The sequence below is a fragment of the Hemitrygon akajei genome, chromosome 5 (assembly GCF_048418815.1).
Source record: "Hemitrygon akajei chromosome 5, sHemAka1.3, whole genome shotgun sequence".
In the NCBI taxonomy this organism is placed as follows: domain Eukaryota; kingdom Metazoa; phylum Chordata; class Chondrichthyes; order Myliobatiformes; family Dasyatidae; genus Hemitrygon; species Hemitrygon akajei.
In genome coordinates this window covers 141482558-141495517 of record NC_133128.1, presented here as the reverse complement: position 1 = coordinate 141495517, position 12960 = coordinate 141482558, and the positions used below count along the sequence as shown (strand labels likewise).

At 40.6% G+C, this 12960-nt stretch overlaps 1 protein-coding gene across 1 annotated transcript in view; it reads right to left on the bottom strand.

Annotated features, from left to right (window-relative positions):
- Positions 1 to 12960, bottom strand: part of traf3ip1 (TNF receptor-associated factor 3 interacting protein 1) — a 140143-nt gene that overhangs the window by 81746 nt on the left and 45437 nt on the right. Inside the window, exon 6 of the mRNA XM_073046723.1 lies at positions 8441 to 8524. Within this exon, the coding sequence (XP_072902824.1) occupies positions 8441 to 8524 (84 nt within the window). The remainder of the gene's footprint in view (positions 1 to 8440; positions 8525 to 12960) is intronic.

The following is a 12960-nucleotide window of genomic DNA, read 5'->3' as shown; positions in this document are numbered from 1 at the left end:
ATTACCTTGCTCAGCAAGTGGATGCATCAAGGCAAAAGACGGCAGCTTAATTGTGAGCAAAGAGGAAATCCTAAACAGATGGACAGAATGTATGAAAGAACTTTTTGAAGACCAAAGAGGAGAAAAACCGAACATAAAGAAGAATCTTGAAGGATCCAGCATTCTAAAATCAGAAATTTGAGCAGCCATAAATAAAACAAAACACAACAGAGCAACTGGTCCAGACAACATCACTGTTGAAGTGACATCGGCCTTAGAAGATTTTGGAATAGAGAAAATAACAGAAATAGCAAATGATCATGGGGAGATACCTGATGATTTAAGTAAATCAGTGTTCATCACACTTCAAAAGAAAGAGGGAGCAACAGAATGTGAGTTACATCGTACAATAAGCCTGATGGGCCATATGGCAAAACTTATTTTCAGAGTAATCATGAGAGCAAGACGCTGTATAAAACCAGATATCAGTAAAGAACAATGCAGCTTTGTGGAAAACACTGGAACCAGAAATGCAATTTTCACGCAACGGATGATCTGTGAATGAGCCATCCAGGTACAAAAAGACATCTACCTATGTTTCATCAACTATACAAAAGCTCTTGACACCGTCAGACACCAAGATCTTCTGGAAATGCTTGAAGATCTTGACATAGATGGGAAAGATATATTTTCTTAAGAAACTTGTACTGGGACCAGACAGCATCCATCAGAATAAAAGTAGTGAGTGTGTATGTGTATCATGAGAGGAGTCAGGCAAGGTTGTGTCTTTTCACCCAACTTATTCAACCTATATAGTGAAAATATCTTGAGAAGTATCAAAGATATCAAAGAATTCACAATTGGAGGCCATAATATAAATAACATCAGATATGCTGATGACATCATACTAATAGCTGACTCAGAAACAAAACTTCAAGAACTACTCACTATATTGGCAGCAGAAAGTAATCGCAGAGGCCCCTCAACCAACTCCAAGAAGACAGAAAGCATGGTCATCTCCAGAAAGACAAACATCCCACAATGTGTGATCAAGATTGGAAATACAAACATCAAACAATTGAACATATTCAGATATCTTAGCAGCCTAATAACAAGTGATAGCAGGTGTGACACAGATATCAAATACAGAATAGCAATGGCGAAAGAAGCTTTCCAAAAAATGAAGACCATATTAACAGACAGAAAGATGAGCATGTATACTAAAAACAAAATACTGCAGTGCTACATTTATTCTATCCTGCCTTATGGAAGTGAATGCTGGACCATTTCCCTAGCAATGGAAAAGAGACTAGAAGCAGCTGAATTATGATTCTACAGGAGAATGTTAAAAATATCATGGAGTACACACACATCAAATGAAGAAGTTCTCAGAAGAGCCCAAGCAGTTAAATCACTCATACCAACAGTAAGAATAGACAACTCAGATTTCTAGGACACATCATGCGGAAAGATGAACTAGAAAAACTTATACTCAAGGGGAGCAAACCTAGAGGAAGACTTTGGCTTATGTACATCAAAAGCCTAGCCTGGTGGTTACACATCAAGGAAATGGAAGTCATCCAAAGAACAAGGGATAGATCTGTAAGGAAAACCATGGTCACCAACATCCGCATCGGATATGGTACCTAGACAGACAACAGACAATAGCTTCTTTGCATAATATGAGATTTCAGTCTTTTGCCCCCCTTGTAACTGTTTGGTTAATAAATTCAGTTTTACAAATATATCTGATAGGTAAAATATGTCAGTGACAATTTGTTCTCCAAGCTGCTTATCATTTAGAAATGTTACAATGCTATAAAGAAAAGCTAATTGAACTCCCTTTTTAAATATCAGGTATCAGGGATTGAATGGAAGTAGTAGTGGTAGATAGTGATGCAGTGGTAGACTGCACATGTTCTCACCTCTCTGCAGTTTAGCTGTTTCTGGCAGCTGACCCCACTGCAGTAACTGCAACCTTCATGTCTTTTTTTTTTAAAAGTATTATAAGATTCATGGGCCAGTGGAAGGCAAACAGAACCAGTCTCCTGCTGCATACTGACTGATTGCCCTGGGTACTGATAACCCAGTGCAATCTGCAGTTCATAATTTGGGGTGGATGTGGAGCAGGCTCAATAAGTGAATGGCAATTTGTGCATGATCTCACACATTCATTTCATTCAGGGTTCCAATTAAATTACATATAACCATTTCTTCTTTATTTAAATATTTTAGTAATATTTCATTAAAATAGTAAACTTATCCTGGCCAATTCAGAAACTCCAGTTTCTTTCTTTTTTTAAAAAGCTTGTGGCCCCTAGGAAATCAAGCATATGGCCTGTGTTGAGAACCACTGAGTTAGTCAGTCTATCATTTGCTATGACTGTCAAGGCCAACACAAGACTTTTTCACGTGGCTGGTTCCTTCCAGATCACTGTAGATACAAATAAACACCTGCAGATGGCAACATTCTGCTACATTAGAAAACCTACGGAGGCTTCCCAAATTTATAGAAATAGTTTAATCTGTAAAACCAGGCATTTTCATGATACATTAGATTCTAGTCCTCCAACGTGCAGCTGGTACTTGACCACAAGCATCATGCAAGTAGATCTTCATCAACCTGGGAGGATCACAACATCAATTCTGCAGTAATTATATAATGCTGAACAACACACAAATCCTACAGAAACTCGGCAGGTCATGCAGCATCTATGAAGGAGCTAGGAAAGATACACCAGTGGTTTTTGCAGACGCAGGTGACTTCTTCCAGTTCATCCACGAAACAGTTTATTCTTCTTACCATGTTTTTTTTTCTCTTCAAGGTGGTTGGGGTTCTGTTGCAGAGTCCATGATCTACAGTTCAAATTTCTGTTCTTTGCAAGACTGGCTGTGCTGCCTGGCGCTTCACTATCTGCAGGAGTGGCCTGGAAGACGTGTGCCTTTGGGAAGCAGCCCCATAAATGACAGTTCCTTGACAATTTTGCTGACTTGAGGAATCGTGGGAGACCAAAACGTCGGGGCAGCAGGACATATGTGCTGCTGTCGGAAGATGACCCCGGTACTCAAGCAATTCTTCTCTCTCTCTCTCTCCCTCTAGATGGAGAGTGAGAGCCTGTCAGTCCTCGAGTTGGGAGCTTGCAGAAATGACACAGAAGACTGTAACATTGGAACAGTGAGTTGCTGGTCTCCCCTCTTGCTGTTCAAGAGCAACCTCTCTCTCTGGGGGGGGGGGAGAGAGAGGGGGGATAAGGGAAAGAATAAATAGTCAACATTTTGGGACTGGAAAGGAAGGGGAAAATGGCAGAATTAAATGGAGGGGGTGAAGGGGAAGGAGGACAGGCTAGGTGATAGGTGAATCCAAACAGATGGGAAAAGAAAAGGGCTGGGGAACAAGGAATCTAATAGGAGATCAGACTGGACCATGGAAGAAAGGGAAGAAGGAGGGGCATCAAGGGAAGGAGATAAGCCGGTGAAGAGAAGAGGCAAGAGCTAGAGTGGGGAATAAAAGAGGGAGGACAAAGGGAAAAAAAGAAAAATATTATCACAAGGAGAAATGCATGTTTGTGCCATCAGGGTTGGAAGCTACCTAGATGGTATATAAGGTGTTGCTTCCCCACCCTGAGTGTTTCCTCACCATGGCAAAAGAGGCAGCCATGGACTGACATGCCAAAACGGGATTAAGGAATAGTAATTAAAATGATTGGCCACAGGGAAATTCTGCTTTTAGTGGATGGAACAGAGGTGCTCAGCAAAGCAGTCGCCCATCTTATATTGGCTCTCACCAATATAGAGGAGGTCGCATTAGGAGAATCTTATTTCCACTGATGTTCTTGACCTGCTGAATTTCTCCCGAATTTTGTACACGTCGCTCTGGATTTCCAGCATCCACAGAATCTCTTTGTTTATTATATACTGCTTCCTGTACTTGAACTACGACACTAAGACAAAGACTGGTTACAAGGTAATAATGTTTAGCCACTCATTCCAAACTTAACACGCAATGAACCATGCTACCACACAAATATTATCCACATCCTCAAGCACACTTCCACAAAATAAAAAACTCTGAAAGCGCTGAGTATTCAGCTGACTAATTATTAAAATTTGTAGCTGGTGGTGTAGTGGCATCTGCTCTGGACTTCAAGGCAGATGGTCCTGAGTTCAAACCCAGCTGGGTCCCAACCTGGGCGGCAGCAGTATCTGTGCGGAAGAAAGGCCTGGCAATCTACTTCTATATCTTGCCATGAAAACCCTGTGGACCCAACCAGTTGCCCACTTTATCCACAAATTTTTGCAAACTGCTTTTAATTATTTCTACATTGCATTGTTTGTCCACCTTATTTATCCATGCTACTTACAGTTTTCAACTAACTTAATGAACATTGACTTTTTTTTAAAAACTTTTTTTTATTGTTTTCAAATAGTTACAGAATAAATGTGTATGAAAAAAAATGTTACCCAGCCCCCCTCCCCTTAACCCCTCCCCCCTAACATCCCTATTAAATTCTTATTTTTTTAATAGGAACATTGACTTTTAAATAATATATTTTTATCCAACTGTCACTGACACCAATTACTGTTAGGCTATCATCTGGCAATTTATCTTCCTTTTGCTCTTTTTGAAATGGTAAATAATTACTTAAAATGCTTCTACAGAACTGCAAACAGTAACCAGAAAAATTGCATTTTCTTTTTGCATTGAATTTGCAATTCAGGCCACACCTAACAGAACTGAAGTAGTTTTCAATAATATTTTGAAATAACAATAACCCATAAATGCATCTCACACATTTGACAGTAAATATGAAAAAAAATGCTAGAGTTGTATCCATCCAAGTGACGGTGCAAGCAAGAATACAAAAAAAAAATTAAAAGTAGGCCACTAGGCCCCTCAAGCCTGCCCTGACATTCAATACGAACAAGGCTAATCTATGCTGGCCTCAATTCCTCTTCTGTGCTAGATCCCAATAACCCTCATGCTGTCAAGCTTTCAGATAGTTATCCATTTCTCATTTAAATATTTCCAATGAATTAGCCCCTACTAAAGAATTCTGGAGATATAATACTATATGAGAAATGATATTTCTATACACTTGTTTTAAATGACTGACCCTTATTTTTTAAGCAGTGTCCTGTTGTTCATGACACTTTCAGTAGTGTAAGCGTTTCAACATCTTCCATGGAAATGTTGCCTAAATTCGTAAACTGAATGTTTCAATAAATTCACCCCTCAGTCTTCTAAGTTCCAAGGAACACAGCCGACTTTGACTATCTAGATCAACACTCTCATCCCAAGAATTAGCTTGGTGAATCTCCTTTGGACTGCCTCCAGCTTCAAGTAAGGCAATCAATACTGCACATAGTATTACCATTACACACATGGCCTCAAAGATCAATGTGACATTTGCCTTCTTAGCTATTTGCTGAACCTACCAGCTAACATTTTGCAATGAACACATTGGAACACCTAGGTCCATCTGAATTTCATTCACTTGCAGTCTCTCTCCACTTGATTCCTTACTGAAGTACACAATTTGACACTTCCCCATGTTAACTTAACCCCTATATGCCAAGTTTGCACCTATCCATCTATATCTTGTGATTGTGCAATGTCCTCCCACCATCAGCAAACTAGGAAAGGATTTTTTCCCTCCGCCAGGTCATCACTGTAATTAACCAATCCCTAGGGTACTCTGAACACCCATTTTTAATTCACTTTAACACACTCCTCCAATACCTGAAGTTCTTAATTTATGTACCAGTGTTTTATATGGCTCCTGGGCAAATGCACTGTCAAAATTTAAATATACCCCATCAATAGGTTCCACTTTATCAACTTTTCATGTTACATCCACAAATAATAAACAAGTGTGTCAAACATTATCTACCTTTCATAAAACCATGTTGACTAGGTTTGATTATGTTCAACTTTCCTAAATGTTTAGTTATTTCCTCTGATTAATTATCAACTCTGGCACCTTGCCAATAGGAGATGTTACATTGATAAACAAAATTCCCTGATCTCTTTTTCGCTCCCATTTCGAACAAGGGAGTCACAATGTCCATTTTCCAGTTTTCTGGTAATATTCTGAAATTTAGCAAGTTTTAATACCAGAAGAGTAGAAAATTTCTGAGGCCAATTCCTTTAAAACCTTTGGATGCAGGTCATTGAGTCCTTGCAATATGTCCACCTTTGGCTCTGGGATTTTTACAAGTTCCTCAATATTATTTGAAATTAGCTCATCTGTGTTCTGTGAGATATTTGCAGGGCCATCCGCAGTAAAGATTAATGCAAAACAAATTTAACATTTACACTATTTATTTTGTAATTTATAGTAATTTTATCTTTGCATTGTACTATTGCCTACAAACAACAAATTTTATGTAATTTAAGACAGTGATATGTCCAATTTCAAAAAAGAACCTTCTATTTGACACACACGAAATGCTGGAGGAACTCAGTGCCAGTAGGGAGGGACGAATGGACAAGAGTCACATAGGGAGCGACCCCCACAGAAAGCAGAAAGTGGTGGGGGGGGGGGGGCAAGGGAAAGATGAGCATGGTGGTAGGATCCCGTTGGAGATGGCAGAAGTTGCCCAGAATTATGAGCTGGACGTGGAGGCTGGTGGAGTAGCAGGTGAGGACAAGAGGAACCTTATCCCTGGTAGGGTGGTGGGAGGATGGGACGTGGGGGTTGGTGGGGTGGTAGGTGAAGACAAGAGGAACTCTATACCTGGTAGGGTGGCAGGAGGAGGTCTCGAACGGGACCATCAAGCACATCTTGTCTCCCACCCCACTTTCTGCTTTCCTCAGGGATCACTCCCTCTGCAACTTCTTTGTCCATTCGTCCCTCCCCACAGACCTCCCTCCTAGCACTTATCCTTGCAGGTGGAACAAATGCTACACCTGCCCCTACTCCTCCTCCCTCACTACCACTCATGCCCATAAACAGTCCTTCTAGGTGAGGTGATACTTTACCTGCGAGTCAGTTGGGGTCATATACTGTGTCCAGGGCTCCTAGTGTGGCCTCCTGCATATCGGTGAAATCTGATGTAGATTGGGAGACAGCTTCACCGAGCACCTACAGAAAAAGCAGGATCTCCCAGTGGCTTCCCATTTTAATTCCACTTCCCATTCCCATATGTCTATCCATAGCCTCCTCCACTGTTGTGAAGAGACCACACTCAGGTTGGAGGAAAAGCACCTTGTATTTCGCCTGCGTAGCCTCCAACCTGATGGCATGAACACTGAATCCTCGAACTTCGTGTAACACCCACCCCCCCTCCGTCTCCTTCACAATTCCCCATCCCCTTTTCCCTCTCACTTTATCTCCTTGCCTGCCCATCGCCTCCCTCTGGTGCTCCTCCTCCCTTTTCTTTCTTCAATGGCCTTCTGTCCTCTTCTATCAGATTCCCCCTTCTCCAGCCCTGTATCTCTTTCACCAATCAACTTTCCAGCTCTTTACTTCATCTCTCCCCCTTCAGGTTTCACCCACCACCTTGTGTTTCTCACATACCTCCCCTCTTAAAATCTACTTCTCTGCATCTTTTCCTCCAGTCCTGCCGAAGGATCTTGGCCCAAAACATTGACTGTACTCTTTTCCATAGACGCTACCTGGCTTGCTGAGTTCCTCCAGCATGTTGTGTGTTGCTTGGATTTCCAACACCTCCAGATTTTCTCATTTGTGATTCAATTTGACACATTTTGTTTCACTTCCCACAGTTGCTGCCTGAACTACTAATAGCATTTCAAGCATTTTCTGTTTTCTTTTTAAGTTTTATATTAAATTGTATATTTGAGAACAAAAGCAAAGCATTCAGCCTAATCTACTTACATTGATGGGGAAGGCTCCACAAAACTTCCCCATCAGTACTGATCTACCATTCCCTTCTATCTCAAATGCTTCCTTAGCTTTTGACAAATGTAGTGGAAGGTTACACATTTTCACCATTTTCTATTTAAAGATGTTTCTTTGAAATTTTTTCCCACTTCTTATCCATTTTAAGTTGATGGTCTCTGATTTTGCTCTGCTTCTATGAAGAAAAACACTGCCTTTATTCTATCAAAACTGTGCATAGTTCCAAAAAAAAACCCAGCCTGTTCAGCATTTACCCGATGGATACGATCTTGCCTTTCAATGTTAGATTAGCACAAAATTTCTATTTTTCTAATTTTGTCCCTCTGGAAATAATCACAAACACCGCATTTGCTTATTGAATGGCTTTATTTCCCTATATCACAGTGCTCTGTGATTCCTGCATTTGTATTCCTAATGCCTAGACATTCTTTCATATTTTTCTTAATAAGATTTACTATTTCTCACTCATGCCCAAATCATTTTGCCAAAATTAATTCAGTCTGAAAGTTGTACATAGCTTATTAAGTTTGTTTCACAGTAAGAAAATTGCTTGCAGTCACACAATGACTTTCTTCCAAGATAAATTAAATATTGTTCACCTCCTGCTCTGCATCGGTTTTGTTGTCCTTCTTTGTAACTTCTAAAGGCTGTATGGCTGGTTTGTCCTCTGCAGAAACTTTGGACTGTGATAATAAAAAGAAATTAAAAAGGAGTACAGAATTGAATAAATCTTAAATTCTTCATTAATTATATAACAGAATCACAAATTATCTTATAATGAATAAAAGCAGTGTAGATCCTAGAAACCTCAAAAAAATAGAAACTGGCTCTTATTTTTTGAAAATCATATTTAGAGGAATCCAGGTACACCTGCTTGAAGTTAGCTTGCTTTCAAGTGTATGATCACATCATGAAATTGGTAAACAACTGCACAGAGATTGGAACCAGAACAACAGAACAGATAGTACAGTGGTCATGGAGCAAAAAAAATGCTGTTAAACCTACAAAGACAGGAATCAAAAGGCTGAGAATGTAGGACTAATGTACTGAACATCGTATATATTCAATGCAAGAAGTATTGTAGGAAAGGTGGATGAGCTTAAAGCTCATGGAATCATGACATTGTAGCCATTAGTGACACTTGGTTGCAGGACGGCCAAGAGTGGCAGTTCAATGTTCCAGGGATCTGTTGTTTTATACGTGATATAGCAGAGGAAATGGTATTACTTACTAGACAGTGAAAATGTCTTGCTAGGGCTCAGTCGTGACAGACGGGACAGCTTGTCTAATGAGGCGTTATGGGTAAAACAGAGGAATAAGGGATGACCACATTAATGGGATTATATTATAGACCACCCAATAGTCCACAGGATTTAGAGGAACAAATTTATAGGGAGATCACACTGTTGCAAGAAATACAAAGTTGTGATGGTCGATTGTAACTTTACATATCTGATATTGCAAAAGGGCTGGATGGGGATACGAGTTTGTCGAACGTGTTCAGAAAAGTTTCCCTTTATGTACAAGTCTGAACTAATGACAGTACCATGCTAGATCTGCTATTATGGAATGAGACAGGGCGGGTGACAAATGCTTGTATAGGAGAACACTTTGCATCTAGTAATCATAATGCCATTAGCTTCAAGGTAATTATGGAAAATGACAGGTATAAGGCCAACTCCAACGCCAACTTTGATGGTATCAGAAAGTGTAAATCTAGGAAGTGCATTCCTCACCCACATCTCTTTGATTTTGCACACATCTGCCCTCACCCCATCCTCTCTCCGCCACACTAGGGATAGGGTTCCTGTTGTCCTCACCTCACCTACTACCCAACTAGGTGCCTCGTCCAGCACATAATTCTCCATAACTTTTGCCATCCCCAATGGGATCTCTCCACCAAGCACATCAATCTCTCCCCCACAATCTTTCTGCAGGGATCACTACCTATTTGATTTCCTTGTCCACTCGTCCCTTCCTACTGATCTCCCTTGCGGTACTCATCTTTGCAAGCAAAACAAGTGCCACACTTGTCCTTACACCTCCTCCCCCACTACCATTCAGGGCCACAGTCAGGTGAGGTAACACTTTATCTGCGAGTCTGTTGGGGTCATATACTGTATCCAGTGCTACCAGAATGGCCTCCCGTATGTAGTGACACCCGATGCAGATTGGGAGACTGCTTCACTGAGCACTTACGTGCCATCCACCAGAAAAAGTGGGATCTCCCAGTAGCCACCCATTTCAATTCTACAGCCCATCACGACATGTCAGTCCATGGCTTCCTCTACTGCTGCTCTGAAGCCACATTCAGGTTGGAGGAGCAACATCAGATATTCCGTTTAGGTAGCCTCCAAACCTGATGGCGTGAACATTGATTTCTTGAATTTCTAGTAATTCTGCGCACCCCCCCCCACTTCATCATTCCACATTTCTGTTTTCCTTTCTCACCTTATCTCCTTACCTCACCATCACTTTCCTTTCTTCCATGGTCTTCTATCCCCTCATATCAGAATCTCCTTTCTCTTTTATCAACTTCCCAGCTCTACTTCACACCCTCCCCCAGTTTCACCTATCATCTTGTTTTTCCTCCCCTTCCCCTACCTTCGTACTGACTTCTTTCTTTCCAGTCCTAGTGAAGTGTCTCGGCTCAAAATATCGATTGTTTACTCTTTCCTGTAGATGCTGCCTAACTTGCTGTGTGCGTGCACCTGTGTGTGTTGCCTCGGATTTCTAGCATCTGAACATCTTCTAGTCTTAGTGTAGATTAGGACAGATTGTTTTTGCAAAGGTACACTTGGTAAACGGAAGCCCTTCAAAAATGAATTTGTGAGTACAGAGTTTGTATGTTTCTGTAAGAATAAAGGGCAAGGATAGCAGTTTTAGGGAACCTCGGTTCTCAAAAATATATTGATGCCCTGGTTAAGAAAAAGGAATAGCAGGAACAGGCAGGCAGGAACAAATGAAGTACTTGGAATACAAGAAAGGCAACAGAACATCTAAGAAATCAGGGCTAAAAGACACAAGATTGCTCTAGCAGACAAGGTGAAGGAGAATCCTACAGGGTTCTACGGATATGTTAAGAGCAAAATGATAGCAAGGGACAAAATTGGTCCTCTGGAAGATCAGAATGGTAATCGATAAGTGGGGTTGAAAGAGATGTGGAGAGGTCTTAAATAATTTTTTTTTGCATCTGTACTTACTCAGATGGACACAGCGACTATAGAAGTGAGGCAATGCAAGATGCTTGCTGTCTTTAGACAAATAAGGGTGAATAAATACCCAAGGCCTGACAAATGTGTTCCCTCTGACCTGTGGGGAGCTAATTGCAGAGGCCTTAGCAGAGATATTTAAAACATCCTTAGCAAGAGGTGAGGTGTTGGAGGATTGGAGGATAGCTAATGTTGCTCTGTCATTTAAGAAATGCTCCAAGAATAAGCCTGCTTTGTGCAAGCAGATCATACCTAACCAATCTTTAGTTTAGAAGAAGTTACCAGGAAAGTTGGTGAAGGCAAGGCAGTGGACCTTGTCTACATGGATGTTAGCTAGGCCTTTAACAAGGTCCTGCATGAAAGTTCAAGATGAAGTAGTAAATTGGATTAGAAACTACCTCCGCAGTAGAAGCCAGAGAGTGGTAGCAGGTGGTTGCCTCTCTGACTGGAGGCCTCTGACTAGTTGTGTGTCACAGGGATCTGTGCTGGGTCCCTTGTTATGTGTCACCTATATCTACAATCTGGATGATAATGTGGTAAACTAGATCTGCAAATTTTGAGATGACATCATGATTGGAGGCAGTGGTCAGTGAGGAAGACTATCAAAGCTTGCCTCAGAACCAGCTAGAAAAATAGTCTGAAGAAAAAAAAATAGCAGATAAAATTCAATGTAGACAAGTGAGAGATGTTTCACTTTGGGACAACCAACCAGAGTAGGTCTTACACAGTGAATGGTAGGGCACTGAAAAGTGCAGTGGAACTGAGGGGCCTGGGAATACAGGTCCATAATTCTTTGAAAGTGGCACATTGGCCTTCATTAATCAATGTACTAAGTACAGGAGTTGGGATGTTATGTTGAAGTTGTATAAGATGTTGATGAGGTCCAGTCTGGAGTATTGTGTCTAATTTTGATCACCTCCCTACAGGAAAGATTGAAAAGAGTGTAGAGAAAAATTACAAGAATGTTGCTGGTACTTGAGGACCAGAGTTATAAGGAGCTGTTTAATAGATTAGGACTTTATTTCCTAGAACATAGCAGACTGAGGGGAGATCTGATAGAGGTATACAATATTATGAGGGGTATTGAAAGGGTAAATGCAAGCAGGCTTTTTCCACTGAGGTTGTGTTTGACTAGAAGTAGAGTCATAGGTTAAGGCTGAAAGGTAAATTTTCTTCTTTTATTAAACAGGAAAATAAGGAGGAACTTCTTCGCTCAGAGGGTGGTGAGAGCATGGAACAAAACGCCAGAGGAAGTGGTGGGTGTGGATTTAATTTCAACATTTAAGATAAAGTTGGATATGTACATTGAAAAAGCTATGGTCTGAGTGCAGTTTGATAGAACTAGACAGGTAAATGGTTCAGCACAGACGAGATGAGCCAAAAAGCCCATTTCTGTACTATATTGTTCGATGACAATGACCAGCAATCTGCTAAATTTCAAGGTCACTAAACTTGCTGCCAATAAACAGCAAATTTTTCAGATATTGTAATAATGGGCAGAATTTTCAAAAAATATATACCGTAGATTCCGGATTTTAAGCCGCTACTTTTTTCCCACATTTTGAACAGCTTTGAACTTTGCGGCCTTTAATACGGAGCGGCTAATACATGATTTTTTTCATGCCGCCTCGTAAACATTTTGCCTCATAACAGTAGACCAATAAAATTGATGAGTAGTTCACAGAGGTCCAATGAAATTGTACGATAAATCAAGCGCACTTTCACAATTAAATTATTGTAAATCAGTCATTTGTACTCACCCTCATCAACATGGAAAACACTCGAAGCATTGTGCTGCCTCATGGCAGCTATTTAGTTTATAATATTTTCGCTTAGTAATTCATTTTCTAGTTAAAGTTAGAAGAGTTTTAACTATATTTGTTTTCTGTACTACATCGCGGGATGCT